We start from the raw sequence: 14,221 nt of genomic DNA, 5'->3' as shown, positions 1-14,221 counted from the left end.
TCCCCAGGTAACGAAAGTCCCTTGTTACCTTCCTCAACGGTAGGTCCTCTATTTCTCTACTCTGCTCCCCTGGATGCACCACAAACAACTCACTTTTCCCCATGTTCAATTTATACCCTGAAAAATCCCCAAACTCCCCAAGTATCCGCATTATTTCTGGCATCCCCTCCGCCAGGTCTGCCACGTATAGTAGCAAATCGTCCGCATACAAAGATGCCCGGTGTTCTTCTCCTCCTCTAAGTACTCCCCTCCACTTCTTGGAACCCCTCAACGCTATCGCCAGGGGCTCAATCGCCAGTGCAAACAATAATGGGGACAGAGCCGAAAATATGCAGATCCCCGTCCATTCGTGACCACGCTCGCCATCGGGGCCCTATACAACAGCTGCACCCATCTAACATACCCCTCTCCAAAACCAAATCTCCTCAACACCTCCCACAAATAATCCCACTCCACTCTATCAAATGCTTTCTCGGCATCCATCGCCACTACTATCTCCGTTTCCCCCTCTGGTGGGGCCATCATCATTACCCCTAACAGCCTCCGTATATTGGTGTTCAGCTGTCTCCCCTTCACAAACCCAGTTTGGTCCTCGTGGACCACCCCCGGGACACATTCCTCTATTCTCATTGCCATTACCTTGGCCAGGATCTTGGCATCTACATTTAGGAGGGAAATAGGTCGATAGGACCCGCATTGTAGCGGGTCCTTTTCCTTCTTTAAGAGAAGCGATATCGTTGCTTCAGACATAGTCGGGGGCAGTTGTCCCCTTTCCTTTGCCTCATTAAAGGTCCTCGTCAATACCGGGGCGAGCAAGTCCACATATTTTCTATAGAATTCGACTGGGAATCCATCCGGTCCCGGGGCCTTTCCCGCCTGCATGCTCCTAATTCCTTTCACCACTTTTTCTACCTCGATCTGTGCTCCCAGTCCCACCCTTTCCTGCTCTTCCACCTTGGGAAATTCCAGCCGATCCAAGAAGTCCATCATTCTCTCCCTCCCATCCGGGGGTTGAGCTTCATATAATTTTTTATAAAATGTCTTGAACACTCCATTCACTCTCTCCGCTCCCCGCTCCATCTCTCCTTCCTCATCCCTCACTCCCCCTATTTCCCTCGCTGCTCCCCTTTTCCTCAATTGGTGTGCCAGCAACCTGCTCGCCTTCTCCCCATATTCGTACTGTACACCCTGTGCCTTCCTCCATTGTGCCTCTGCAGTGCCCGTAGTCAGCAAGTCAAATTCTACATGTAGCCTTTGACTTTCCCTGTACAGTCCCTCCTCCGGTGCTTCCGCATATTGTCTGTCCACCCTCAAAAGTTCTTGCAGCAACCACTCCCGTTCCTTACTCTCCTGCTTCCCTTTATGTGCCCTTATTGATATCAGCTCCCCTCTAACCACCGCCTTCAACGCCTCCCAGACCACTCCCACCTGGACCTCCCCATTATCATTGAGTTCCAAGTACTTTTCAATGCACCCCCTCACCCTTAGACACACCCCCTCATCTGCCATTAGTCCCATGTCCATTCTCCAGGGTGGGCGCCCTCCTGTTTCCTCCCCTATCTCCAAGTCCACCCAGTGTGGAGCGTGATCCGAAATGGCTATAGCCGTATACTCCGTTTCCCTCACCTTCGGGATCAACGCCCTTCCCAGCACAAAAAAGTCTATTCGCGAGTAGACTTTATGGACATAGGAGAAAAACAAGAACTCCTTACTCCTAGGTCTGCTAAATCTCCACGGGTCTACACCTCCCATCTGCCCCATAAAATCTTTAAGTACCTTGGCTGCTGCCGGCCTCCTTCCAGTCCTGGACTTCGGCCTATCCAGCCCTGGTTCCAACACCGTATTAAAATCTCCCCCCATTATCAGCTTTCCCATCTCTAGGTCCGGAATGCGTCCTAGCATCCGCCTCATAAAATTGGCATCATCCCAGTTCGGGGCATATACGTTTACCAAAACCACCGTCTCCCCCTGTAGTTTGCCACTCACCATCACGTATCTGCCCCCGTTATCCGCCACTATAGTCTTTGCCTCGAACATTACCCGCTTCCCCACTAATATAGCCACCCCCCTGTTTTTTGCATCTAGCCCCGAATGGAACACCTGCCCCACCCATCCTTTGCGTAGCCTAACCTGGTCTATCAGTTTCAGGTGCGTTTCCTGTAACATAACCACATCTGCCTTAAGTTTCTTAAGGTGTGCGAGTACCCGTGCCCTCTTTATCGGCCCGTTCAGCCCTCTCACGTTCCACGTGATCAGCCGGGTTGGGGGGCTTCCTACCCCCCCTTGTCGATTAGCCATCCCCTTTTTCCAGCTCCTCACCCGGTTCCCACGCAGCTGTATCTCCCCCAGGCGGTGCCCCCCCGCCCATCCCCTCCCATACCAGCTCCCCCCTCTCCCCAGCAGCAGCAACCCAGTAATTCCCCCCTCCCACCCCCCCCCCCCCCCACCCCCCCGCTAGATCCCCCGCTAGCGTAATTACTCCCCCCATGTTGCTCCCAGAAGTCAGCAAACTCTGGCCGACCTCGGCTTCCCCCCGTGACCTCGGCTCGCACCGTGCGACGCCCCCTCCTTCCTGCTTCTCTATTCCAGCCATGATTATCATAGCGCGGGAACCAAGCCCGCGCTTCTCCCTTGGCCCCGCCCCCAATGGCCAACGCCCCATCTCCTCCACCTCCCCTCCTCCCCCCATCACCACCTGTGGAAGAGAGAAAAGTTACCACATCGCAGGATTAGTACATAAAACTCCTCTTTCCCCCCTTTTTAACCCCCTCTTCGCCCCCCACATTCGCCCCACCACTTTGTTCAAATGTTCTTTTTAATAACCCGCTCATTCCAGTTTTTCTTCCACAATAAAAGTCCACGCTTCATCCGCCGTCTCAAAGTAGTGGTGCCTCCCTCGATATGTGACCCACAGTCTTGCCGGTTGCAGCATTCCAAATTTTAACTTCTTTTTATGAAGCACCGCCTTGGCCCGATTAAAGCTCGCCCTCCTTCTCGCCACCTCCGCACTCCAGTCTTGATAAACGCGGATCACCGCGTTCTCCCATTTACTGCTCCGAGTTTTCTTTGCCCATCTAAGGACCATTTCTCTATCCTTAAAACGGAGGAATCTCACCACTATGGCTCTGGGAATTTCTCCTGCTCTCGGTCCTCGCGCCATCACTCGGTATGCTCCCTCCACCTCCAACGGACCCGCCGGGGCCTCCGCTCCCATTAACGAGTGCAGCATCGTGCTCACATATGCCCCGACGTCCGCTCCCTCCGCACCTTCAGGAAGACCAAGAATCCTCAGGTTGTTCCTCCTTGCGTTGTTCTCCAGTGCCTCCAACCTTTCCACACATCGTTTCTGATGTGCCTCATGCGTCTCCGTCTTCACCACCAGGCCCTGTATGTCGTCCTCATTCTCGGCTGCCTTTGCCTTCACGACCCGAAGCTCCCGCTCCTGGGTCTTTTGTTCCTCCTTTAGCCCTTCGATCGCCTGTAGTATCGGAGCCAACAGCTCTTTCTTCATTTCCTTTTTGAGCTCTTCCACACAGCATTTCAAGAACTCTTGTTGTTCAGGGCCCCATGTTAAACTGCCACCTTCCGATGCCATCTTGGTTTTTGCTTGCCTTCCTTGCCGCTGTTCTAAAGGATCCACTGCAATCCGGCCACTTTCTCCTTTTTTCATCCGTATCCAGGAGGGAGTCCCTTCTGGTTTACCGCACAGTGCTTTTAGCCGTCAAAATTGCCGTTGACAAAAGTGTCCGTCAAAATTCACCGGGAGCTGCCGAAACGTGCGACTCAGCTGGTCATCGCGGCACCCGGAACCTCCTGAAGGTTACACATTAGGCTCTTTTGTATTTTATACAGGTCCGTATTGAACTCTTGTTCAGTGTCTGAATTTTATGCCTGCTGTTCCTTATTTTCATACAGGGTTTTAGTGAATTTATTGCTGCTGCTTTATTACTCTATCTCCAAGTCTGCATGGTTCAAAAAAAAATAGATTAATTCCTAATTCACCAACTAGGCCTTAAATTTGAGGGCGTTTATTGAAACAATAACCTATAGTTTTAAATCAGGGTTTTTAAAAGTGTGGGTTGCGGGCGGGTGTCGGGAGGGTCACGGAGCATTCCTGCAGTGGTCCCGATAGCGGGAAAAGTGTCCAACGGCCGCTACCAGCATTTTTGTTGAGAATGGTGGCAGGTGTTGCCTTTTAAATGAGAAGGAAATGAGGCTGTGTGCAGTCTTCCGACCCTAAGTGCCAGCATTTAAGCGCCCTGTATGCATGTGGTTTTGGCCCCAAATTATGGAGAAGAAATTCTTCCACATTCTAGCTGCTAGCAAGCAAAGCAAGGGTACTGTGAAGATGAATCATTGTCTTACAATGAAGAGGTGGCCAGAGACACAAATCAGCAGAGTACCGACTGCCCAGGTTCTCACATCTGAATCTGTTGGAGAGAGCTGCCAGGAGATTCATGGCAGGACAGAACAGTGCTAGTGTTAGCTCTGTCCAGATCTCTAGGGCCTCTGGTTAACAGCCGACAAGAAGAAACTTAACCCGGGACAAAGCAGTACAAAGATGATTTCTTGAGGTATGGTTTTGTCAATTGTCCTAATGGCAAATAACGATGGAAAGCTCATGTGCATGTGCGTTATATGCAGGGAAGTACTGGCAAATGAGAGGAGAAGTTTCGGATTTTGAAAAAGAAGTGGTGGGTGAGAAATTGACCCCAGGGTCAGTTATTAACTTATAGCTGAGTCCAAATCAAAAGGCTAGCTGTTGTACTGACCTGTGACAGCACATTAAAATGCCCCAAAATCCCATAACGCTGTCAGTATTCTGGGGTAGCATCTCCCAGGAGCATCCATTGCTGAGTAAAACAAGCATTTTGTTGCTGCTGCCCTTCACGGCGACCTACGTGTGTGAGGTTGAATTTCTGTTCTCACAAAGACGGTTCAAAGGAACTGGCTGAAGTCTGCAACTGATGTGTGCAATTCCCTCCCCTTCTGTGAATTTGATTGCAGTGAGATTGTGAGGACCAAGCAGGCTCCCCTTTCATATTAAAGGTAAGTGAACGTGGCGTGTGTCACGAAGGTTGGCTGGCAAGAGTAATGAAAGCCGGTTGGTTGGCAAAAGTGGGTCCTGGGAAAAAAGGGTTTGAAAGACACTGATTTAAACTATCATCGTCAGGTAATGCTGAAAATGTCCACCTGTCTCCTAGTGCAATTTGTACTTCATAAAATGCAGGAAAAATGAACTGTTTGTTTTTCTCCTGTTATGAATGAAAAAATGAAAATCGCTTAATGTCACAAATAGGCTTCAATGAAGTTACTGTGAAAAGCCCCTAGTCGCCACATTCCGGCGCCTGTTCGGGGAGGCTGTTATGGGATAATAACCCAATATTTAGAGATAATAAACATATTTATGATAACATACCATAAACATCTGTTTGATAGGTCTTTTAATGTGAAATTCCGTGCAAATATAATGTTACAAGTAACTAAGCACCTTAAGATTGTGAGATATATACTTATAGACTTACTTGCAAAGGGAGAGATGCGTATACTTCCAAATTTCTATTTCAGTTTGTGAGGAAGTACTGTAAGAAGCAAGGGAGGAGGATAGAAATGGGGAAATCTTCAGATGTGTGAAGTGTGACACATTATTAAAAGATAATTTAGTTAAATAGCATTTTGCGAGCATATATCGTAACATTTCATCCTTGATACGAGGATGCATCTCCACTGATAAAAGGCTATGTCAGTCAATTGCTTGTTTATGCACAGTTTTGGGAAATAGATGCATAACCTGTTTGGCAAATCATGTATAAATCGACCAAGAATGCTCATCAGAATTTCTATGAACTGCGTGCAGTATAAATTAAAATGATAAAATGCTCATTGTTTAAATATGACCTCGATTGACCTTTTTTGTAGGAAAAGTTTTATTTTACTGCATCATTTTCAGATGAAATAAGGCAGTGAATTTTAAATATTTGACTTGCAGCAAACTATTAAAATAATTGCAGAATTCTCTTTTGATATGATGTGGAGATGCCGGCGTTGGGCTGGGGTGAACACAGTAAGAAGTCTTACAACACCAGGTTAAAGTCCAACACTGCTGTTTGTCATTTTTATAAATGACCTTGAGGGCGTAGAAGGATGGGTGAGTAAATTTGCAGATGACACTAAAGTCGGTGGAGTTGTGGACAGTGCGGAAGGATGTTACAAGTTACAGAGGGACATTGATAAGCTACAGCGCTGGGCTGAGAGGTGGCAAATGGAGTTTAATGCAGAAAAGTGTGAGGTGATTCATTTTGGAAGGAATAACAGGAAGACAGAGTACTGGGCTAATGGTAAGATTCTTGGCAGTGTGGATGAGCAGAGAGATCTCGGTGTCCATGTACATAGATCCCTGAAAGTTGCCACCCAGGTTGAGAGGGTTGTTAAGAAGGCGTACAGTGTGTTAGCTTTTATTGGTAGAGGGATTGAGTTTCGGAGCCATGACGTCATGTTGCAGCTGTACAAAACTCTGGTGCGGCCGCATGTGGAGTATTGCGTGCAATTCTGGTCGCCGCATTATAGGAAGGATGTGGAAGCATTGGAAAGGGTGCAGATGAGATTTACCAGAATGTTGCCTGGTATGGAGGGAAGATCTTATGAGGAAAGGCTGAGGGACTTGAGGCTGTTTTCGTTAGAGAGAAGAAGGTTAAGAGGTGACTTAATTGAGGCATACAAGATGATCAGAGGATTGGATAGGGTGGACAGTGAGAGCCTTTTTCCTCGGATGGTGATGTCTAGCACGAGGGGACATAGCTTTAAATTGAGGGGAGATAGATATAAAACAGATGTCAGAGTTAGGTTCTTTACTCCGAGAATAGTAAGGGCGTGGAATGCCCTGCCTTCAACAGTAGTGGATTCGCCAACACTAAGGGCATTCAAATGGTCATTGGATAGACATATGGACGATAAGGGAATAGTGTAAATGGGCTTTAGAGTGGTTTCACAGGTCGGCGCAACATCGAGGGCCGAAGGGCCTGCACTGCGCTGTTATGTTCTATGTTCTAACAGGTTTGTTTCAAATCACTAGCTTTCGGAGCACTATTCCTTCATCTGAGGAAGGGGCAGTGCTCCGAAAGCTAGTGATTTGAAACAAACCTGTTGGACTTTAACCTGGTGTTGTAAGGCTTCTCTTTTGATAGATTAGCTATATGATGTGCATTGCTCATCGTTGAATTGAGCCATGTAGACTAAGAAAGTCTCAGATTCACACCCTGTATGGAATAAGACGATTTTATCCAGCATGGTGGTAAAATTATTATGTTGGTTTCTGCTATCCCACAATCCCACACTCTTTCCCTCTCTTAATTTGAGATGTCACTTCCTCAAAAACAAAGTCTGTGGTCCGTCAGGCAAGATCAAGGCTTCTCATGCTCCGAGTTACTGTTTTGTTTAGTTATTTTCTATTTGCTCTTTTGTTTAGTTTGTGAATATTGATTATACTGTTATGGGCCAGGGTTTAGAAAACTCCAAAGTATATCATGGAGTTCACCTGACCTACAACTGTTTATTGATTTTGGTTACGATGAGCACAAGGGCCTGCCTTTCAGGTGCTATTCAACAGAGGCCTTAAGCACTTTTAATCAAAAACAATGTTTATTCTGCAAATTTAGTTAACATTTTTAGAAGTAAGCATTTTTATCAACTACCAACATAAGTACCCTATACAGCTACAGTACTCTATGTATAATCCTTAATAAATTCCCCCTTTAGCTGTTCCAATTTAATAACAAGGTCCCATAAACCAGAAAACATTTTTCAAAGGTGTGGCCCAGCACATAGAACTCAAGACCTGGTATGGATGCTCCTGTTTTCTTTCCAAAACAGCAGGTTTGAATTTCTTCCTGAAAACAGTTTCAAGTTATCAAGCAGTCTGGAAACAGCTTTTAAAATGCAGATAGAGAAAAACCTTCTTTCAACCTGTGCAGAATAAAACCAGTTCAAACTCAAAGCGAAAGTAAAACCAACTCCCAGTGCCACAGTCCAGCTCCACCCACACAATGACATCACTGAAGCCATGTGATAAGACAAAAACATTTCTTAAAGGGACACTCCCATGACAATACTGATGATTAAAGTAAGACTAATAGATTGGACTGCCAGCATGATTCTGAATCTTTTGAAATATGAGAATTTGATTTCCCAGTCTGTTTTCTGATTCTGAACTCTCTTGAGCAGATCATCTTTACTTTACACATTTCCTCTTGTGTTCCTAAGTATCCTAAGAGATACATAACAGTTTTCAGTCACTTAAACCCACCTGGAATGTCTATTTCACTTGCATATAAATCCTGGAGCATATACAATATATGTTTGAAATATTGTTAGTTTCCTTCCACTCCTCCCAGAAGCAACCATTTGACATAAATCAATATTTCTTGGTTATTCTGATGTTTGACTCCTTTTGGGTCACTTGAATAGTTTATTTCATTACTCTCATGTTCTTTTAATATTTCACAAGAAAACAATGAAAATCCATAGGGAGGGCTGAGGTAGCAAAAACATATAAGCACCCGTCGGAACATATTTGCATTTGTTTTATCTTGCTCCAATTTTCATTTGATACTCCTACTCTATTTTCGACCTGGTTCTGTTTAACCATACTCATCCCATTTCCTTCAATTTCTTTTTTCCTTTTTGACCCACACATCACCCTTTGATTTTTCCAGCTAATTTGGAGTATTTTCATTTTGCCTTTCCACGTTCTTGTCTGACAAGTCAAAAAATGTTTTAAGGATATTAACTTAGCTCAACAGATATATTCTTATCAAAAGCAGTGCCCCAAATCTATGTTAGGAAAATATGAAAAGGGGGAGGCCATTTGACCCATCAAGTTTGCTTCCCCAGTCAAGCAGATCACGGCTTTTCATCTACCTCCACGCTATTTTTCCCCACTGTCCACATATCCCTTGATGTCATTTGTATCCAGAAACCTATTGATTTGTCTTGAATGGTTCTCTGTGATTGAACTTCCGCGAACCTCAGGGAGGGAGGGGATTCATTACTCTACATGTGAAGAAATTCCTCCTCACCCCGGAGAATGCTGTTTAAGCAGGCCCAGACCAAATTATGCTACATAGGGATCCAAATAGCCCATTACTGGACACGGATCCACAAATGGAACCTGACAAGTCTGGTGGAGGAAGTCAAAGAGGACCGGCAGAAATGGGGCCCACTCCCTTGTAGGGAGAATACAGACGCTAAAAATGAACGTGCTACCCAGGTTCCTCTTCCTGTTCAGATCCCCCCCGGTCTGCACCCCCAAGGCCTCTAGGGGAACTCAAGGAGAGGTTCCAGCTACCAAGAAGAAACAACCTGAGATACGTTCAGATCAAAAATTTCCTCCGCAAAGAAACAACAATGTATTCCCAGATACCAGGTCACCCGTTGGTAGAAGAACCTCTGGACGTTTCCGATTTCCGAAAATGAGAACGGTGCCAGGGAGGCTGGGCCAAACGCACCCACATGTTCTGAGATTGCCCCAGACTTGTTGGGTACTTTACAACCTTCATTGAGGCCATGTCCATAGTAGTGGGAGTGAGGGTGGAGCCAAACCCAAAAGTAACTATCTTCGGGGTATCCGATAAGCCCAAACTCAGAACTATTCATGGAAAGGGTGGCTGACGCCCTAAGCTTTGCCTCCTTGGTCGCCCACCGGTGAATCCTGTTCTGCTGGTGATTGGCAGCACCACCAAGGCTGCAGACTGGCTGTCCGACCTGGCAAAATTTCTTAGGCTGGAGAAAATAAAATTTGCCATCCGTGGGTCGGACAGTTGATGCGCTTCATGACCAACCTCTCGAAGCACTTCATCACAATTGATGTCAGGGTCACCGGACGGTAATCATTGAGGCATGTTGTCTGGTTCTTCTTTGGCACCAATATGCTGGTGGTCTTCTTGAAGCAGGTGGGGACTTCGGAGCGGATTAGGAACAGATTAAAGATGTCCGCGCAGGCTCTGAGTGCACGACAAAGGATCCCACCTGGACCCGTCGCCTTCCGAGGGTTCACTTTCAGGAAGGCCGATCTGACTTCGGAAGCTGTGACGGTGGGTATGGGTGTGTTTTGGGTTGCTGGGGCACTTGACAGCGGATCAATGCTTTCCTGCTCGAACTGATCGTTGAATGCATTGAGTTCATCGGGGAGAGGTGCGCTGCTGCCGGAGATACTGCACGGCTTCGCTTTGTCGCCCATTATGTTGTTTAGGCCTTGCCACAACCAACAAGAGTCTGTAACGCGAGTCTATGACTCTTGCTTGGTCTGATATTTTCTCTTGGCATCCCAGATGACTTTGCGGAGGTCGTACCTAGATTTCGTGTATAGATCAGGGTTGCCTGACTTGAAAGCCTCAGACCTATCCTTCAGTAAGGAGTCAATCTCCCGATTAAGCCATGGTTTCCGGTTTGCGAACGTACGTACTGCTTTCTTTGGCATGCAATCATCCACACATTTACTGATGAAGTCTGTGACGGTGGTGGCTTACCCATTTAGGTTGCTCTTCTGTTTCCTCGGACCGACACTGCACGACCTTCTTAGCCGGATTCTCCTGCTTAAGTTTCTGCTTGTATGCCGGGAGAAGGAGCACCGTCTTATGGTCTGATTTTCTGAAGTGCAGTCGGGGGATGGAATGCATGCTTGATTTTCGTGTAGCAGTGGTCAAGAGTGTTGTTGCCCTGGTGGGACAGGAGATGTGCTGGTGGAATTTTGGCAGTACACTCTTGAGGTTGGCCACGATGAACAAGGCCTCCGGGTGTTCTGTTTCGTTGTTGTTTATAAAGGTGTACAGTTTGTCCAGCGCCTTCTTCACTTCTGCTTGGGGTGGGTTGTAGACCGCTGTGATATTGGCTGAAGTGAACTCACGTGGAAGGTAGTATGGGCGGCACTTCACAGTCAGGCATTCCAGGTATTAGGACCAAGGTGAGGAGAATTTCTCAGAGTGCAGTGAATCTGAGGAATTCACTACCATAGAAAGTAGTTGAGGTCAAAATATTGTGTAATATCAAGAAGGAATTAGATGTAGCTCTTGGGGATAAAGGGATATGGGGAAAAGGCAGGATCAGATATTGAACTTGATGATCAGCCATGATCACAATGAATGGCGGAGCAGGCTCAAAGGGCCGAATGGTCTCTCTTTCTATTTTCTATGTTTCTAGATTTAAAAGGCAGAAAACAACTAATGGCAGACAGTTAAAAGGGGAAATTCATGACTTTCAGCAAAAATATTAAAGAAACTCCTTCTCCCAAAGGGTTGTGAATTTGTGGAGTTCACTACCCCTGAGTAGAGTGGATGCTGGGATAGTGAGTAAATTTAAGGAGGAGTTAGACAGATTTTTAATTGGTAATGGAGAACAGATAGGACGGTGGAGTTGAGGCCGGGATGAGATCGACCATGATCATATTGAATGGTGGAGCGGGCTTGAGAGGCTAAATTGTCAACTCCTCCGAGTTCATGTGTTCGAAGAAAGAACTACTCTGGCTGATTTCACCATCAGAGACTTCGGATGTTCTGACTATACTGCGCAAATAGTTACCCAGGAAGAGTGAGAAGAATTACAATCACTTCTAAATCCTGGGTAACTATGTCACCCCCTTGACGACCCCACAGATTCCCAACCCCGATCCTACATCACGCACACCTCCACCCTTATCTTGTATGCTCACTTTCTCCCTGGATTCCCAAAGTGGCTGGACCTTAGAACTTGCCTGCTTTACAATAACAATTTTTCGATGTGCCCGGACATAAAATATTTACTCATATCTTTTAACATTTTTGATATGACAGATGTTAAGATAACTGGCTTACCGTTTGCTGCTTTGTGTCTCTCCAATTTTGAATAAAGAATCTGCTATTTTCCAATCAAATGCAACCTTTCCAAATCTAGGTAATTTTGGAAAATTAAACTCAATGCATCAAGTATCTTAACAGCCACCTCTTTCAAGACTCCATTATACAGTCCATTATAAAGGATTTGTCAGCATGCAGATCCAACAATTTGCTAGGTTTGATAATCTGAAACTCTCTGGGTGGGATTCTCCACCTCCACGCCGAAATGGCCGCACTGTCGTGAACGCCGTCGAGGTTCACGACGGCGCGGAACGGCCCCGGTCCCGACCGATTCAGGCCCTGACAATGGGCCAGTATTGGGGCCGCGTCATCAACCCGCACCAGGCCTTGTCGCCCGCGTAAAAGCGGCGCCGCATAGATGACGCGGCCGGCGCCGCATAACGGACGTCATGTGCGGGTTGGCTGGTGCCAACCCGCGCATGCGTGGTTGCCGTCCTCTCTAAGTCCGCCCCGCAAGAAGATGGCGGACGGATCTTGCGGGGCCGCGGAAGGAAGGAGGTCCTCCTTCAGAGAGGACGGCCTGACGATCGGTGGGCACCGATCGCGGGCCACCCCACATCTGAGGTACGCTCCGGTGCAGGATCCCCCCGCAGGCCGCCCCCCCAGCTTTCACGCACCGCCCACGACTGCAGTGACCAGGTGTGGACGGCGCCGGGGGGAACCCGCTGTTTTGGCCTGGACGCTCGGCCCATCCGGGCCTCAGAATAGCGGGGGTGACGGAGAATCGCCATTTTGGGTGTCTCCGGCGATTCTCCAGCCTGCGGCCCGCGAAACTCGACCGGGCCGTTCCCGCCTCTTGGGAGAATCACGGGAGGGCGTCGGACCGGCGTCCCCGGAAATTTTGGCGGCCCAGGCGATTCTCCCAACCAGCGTGGGAGTGGAGAATCGCGCCCTCTGTCTGTCAACTTCTGCTGGTGTTCCACCTTCACTTTATTGGAGGAAATAGCTTTAACTTAAATGTCTCATGAGAATCTAAGAAAGTAACTTGTCTTTTGTCCTATCTTCTGTGTGTTTCTAATCTGCTGCTTGTTATCTATTCAAGTGCTCGAATGTTGGAGAAAACTCGTCAACAGCTTCAAGATGAAGTTTTGAAGTTGAGGACCCAGCTTCTCTCTGAACAGAAGAAACGGGAACAACAGGAAGCAAATGCCCGACGCATGGAGAAACGCAATATTCTACTTATCAAGGTATGCATATTGCTAATTGTATGCAATTGCTTTGTATTCTATGCCTCTTCACAAAAAAATTGGACATTCAGTTTGCCTTTTTGTCTGATGTTACCTGTGTGGGCTATTACCTTTCAGTGATCTTATGTGATGAATGTAAGGAAGTGGTTGTCTTCGGCGATCACTCGCTGTTGAGTGTGATTATCCACCTAAGAAATTCCGTGTTAGTGGTCATGGTTTCCATGGGTTCTTGCATGGCTGATGAACCCGATCCTAGAGCTGCATATTCAACCGCACACTTGGCAGGTGTTTCCAGAAAGTGGGATCGTCCTTGGACTCTAGATTGCTGGTATTTCTTTCTCAGGCTTCTTTTCTGGGCCTCCTCTTGTTGGTTGTCCTTGAAGAATTGTGTCCGTTCAATCAGAGGTTCCACCAAGTAGGTCTCTTCTGAACAAGGGTCTCCCAAGCGTTGATGTTGATGTTACATTTCTTGAAGTAAGCCATCAGGGTGTCTTGAAGTGCATCCGTTGTCCTCCCCTTGTTTGGAGGTCTTCCTTGAGTTGGGCAAAAAAGATTTGATTTGGAAGTCGGAACTCTGACATCCTAAGCACATGGCCGACCCAGGGGAGTTGGTTTTGGATGATCATGGCCTCAATGCTGGTACTCTTGGCTCCATCAAAGACACTGGTTAATACGCCTGTCCTCCCAGCTGTGGAGAATTTGGAGAACAGTGTTAATCACCTCTCCAGGGCCTTGAGGTGGCGTCGGTACATTGTCCAAGTTTCTGAGTCGTATAGAAGAGTTGGGAGGACGATGCCTTGTACACTTGTCAGCATGGATATTGCGGTCATCATAGACTCTCATCCTTGGGTGTCCAAAGGAGGCGCTTATGAATTGGATACAATAATGGATCGCTGCACCGATGTCAGCCTTAGAGGAAAGGTGACTCACCAAGTGTGGGAAATGTTCCACATTTGAGAGGGGTTCTCCGTTGATCTTGATGGAGGGAGAGACTGGATCTTGCCCTGAGGCGGGTTAGTAAAGGACTTGAGTTTTCTTGGAGTTTGAGGCTGAGACTGATTCTTTGGTATGCTTTCCCAAAGGTATCCTGCATGGCTTGGAGATTCTCTTCTGAGAGGTTGGAGATGGCAAAGTCATCTGCATACTGAA

The 14,221-nt window shown here is 47.2% G+C and overlaps 1 protein-coding gene across 4 annotated transcripts in view; it reads left to right on the top strand.

The window, feature by feature from the left end:
* mad1l1 (mitotic arrest deficient 1 like 1) overlaps nucleotides 1-14,221 on the top strand; it is a 1,358,866-nt gene that overhangs the window by 258,519 nt on the left and 1,086,126 nt on the right. For all 4 annotated transcript variants that reach the window (XM_072481041.1, XM_072481043.1, XM_072481040.1 and 1 more), the window contains exon 11: nucleotides 12,928-13,072. In XM_072481041.1, coding sequence (XP_072337142.1) covers nucleotides 12,928-13,072 — 145 coding nt within the window. The remainder of the gene's footprint in view (nucleotides 1-12,927; nucleotides 13,073-14,221) is intronic.

This window comes from Scyliorhinus torazame, chromosome 17 (assembly GCF_047496885.1).
Source record: "Scyliorhinus torazame isolate Kashiwa2021f chromosome 17, sScyTor2.1, whole genome shotgun sequence".
NCBI lineage: Eukaryota > Metazoa > Chordata > Chondrichthyes > Carcharhiniformes > Scyliorhinidae > Scyliorhinus > Scyliorhinus torazame.
Note: the sequence above shows the minus strand (reverse complement) of the source record. Positions and strands in the feature narration are given on the sequence as shown.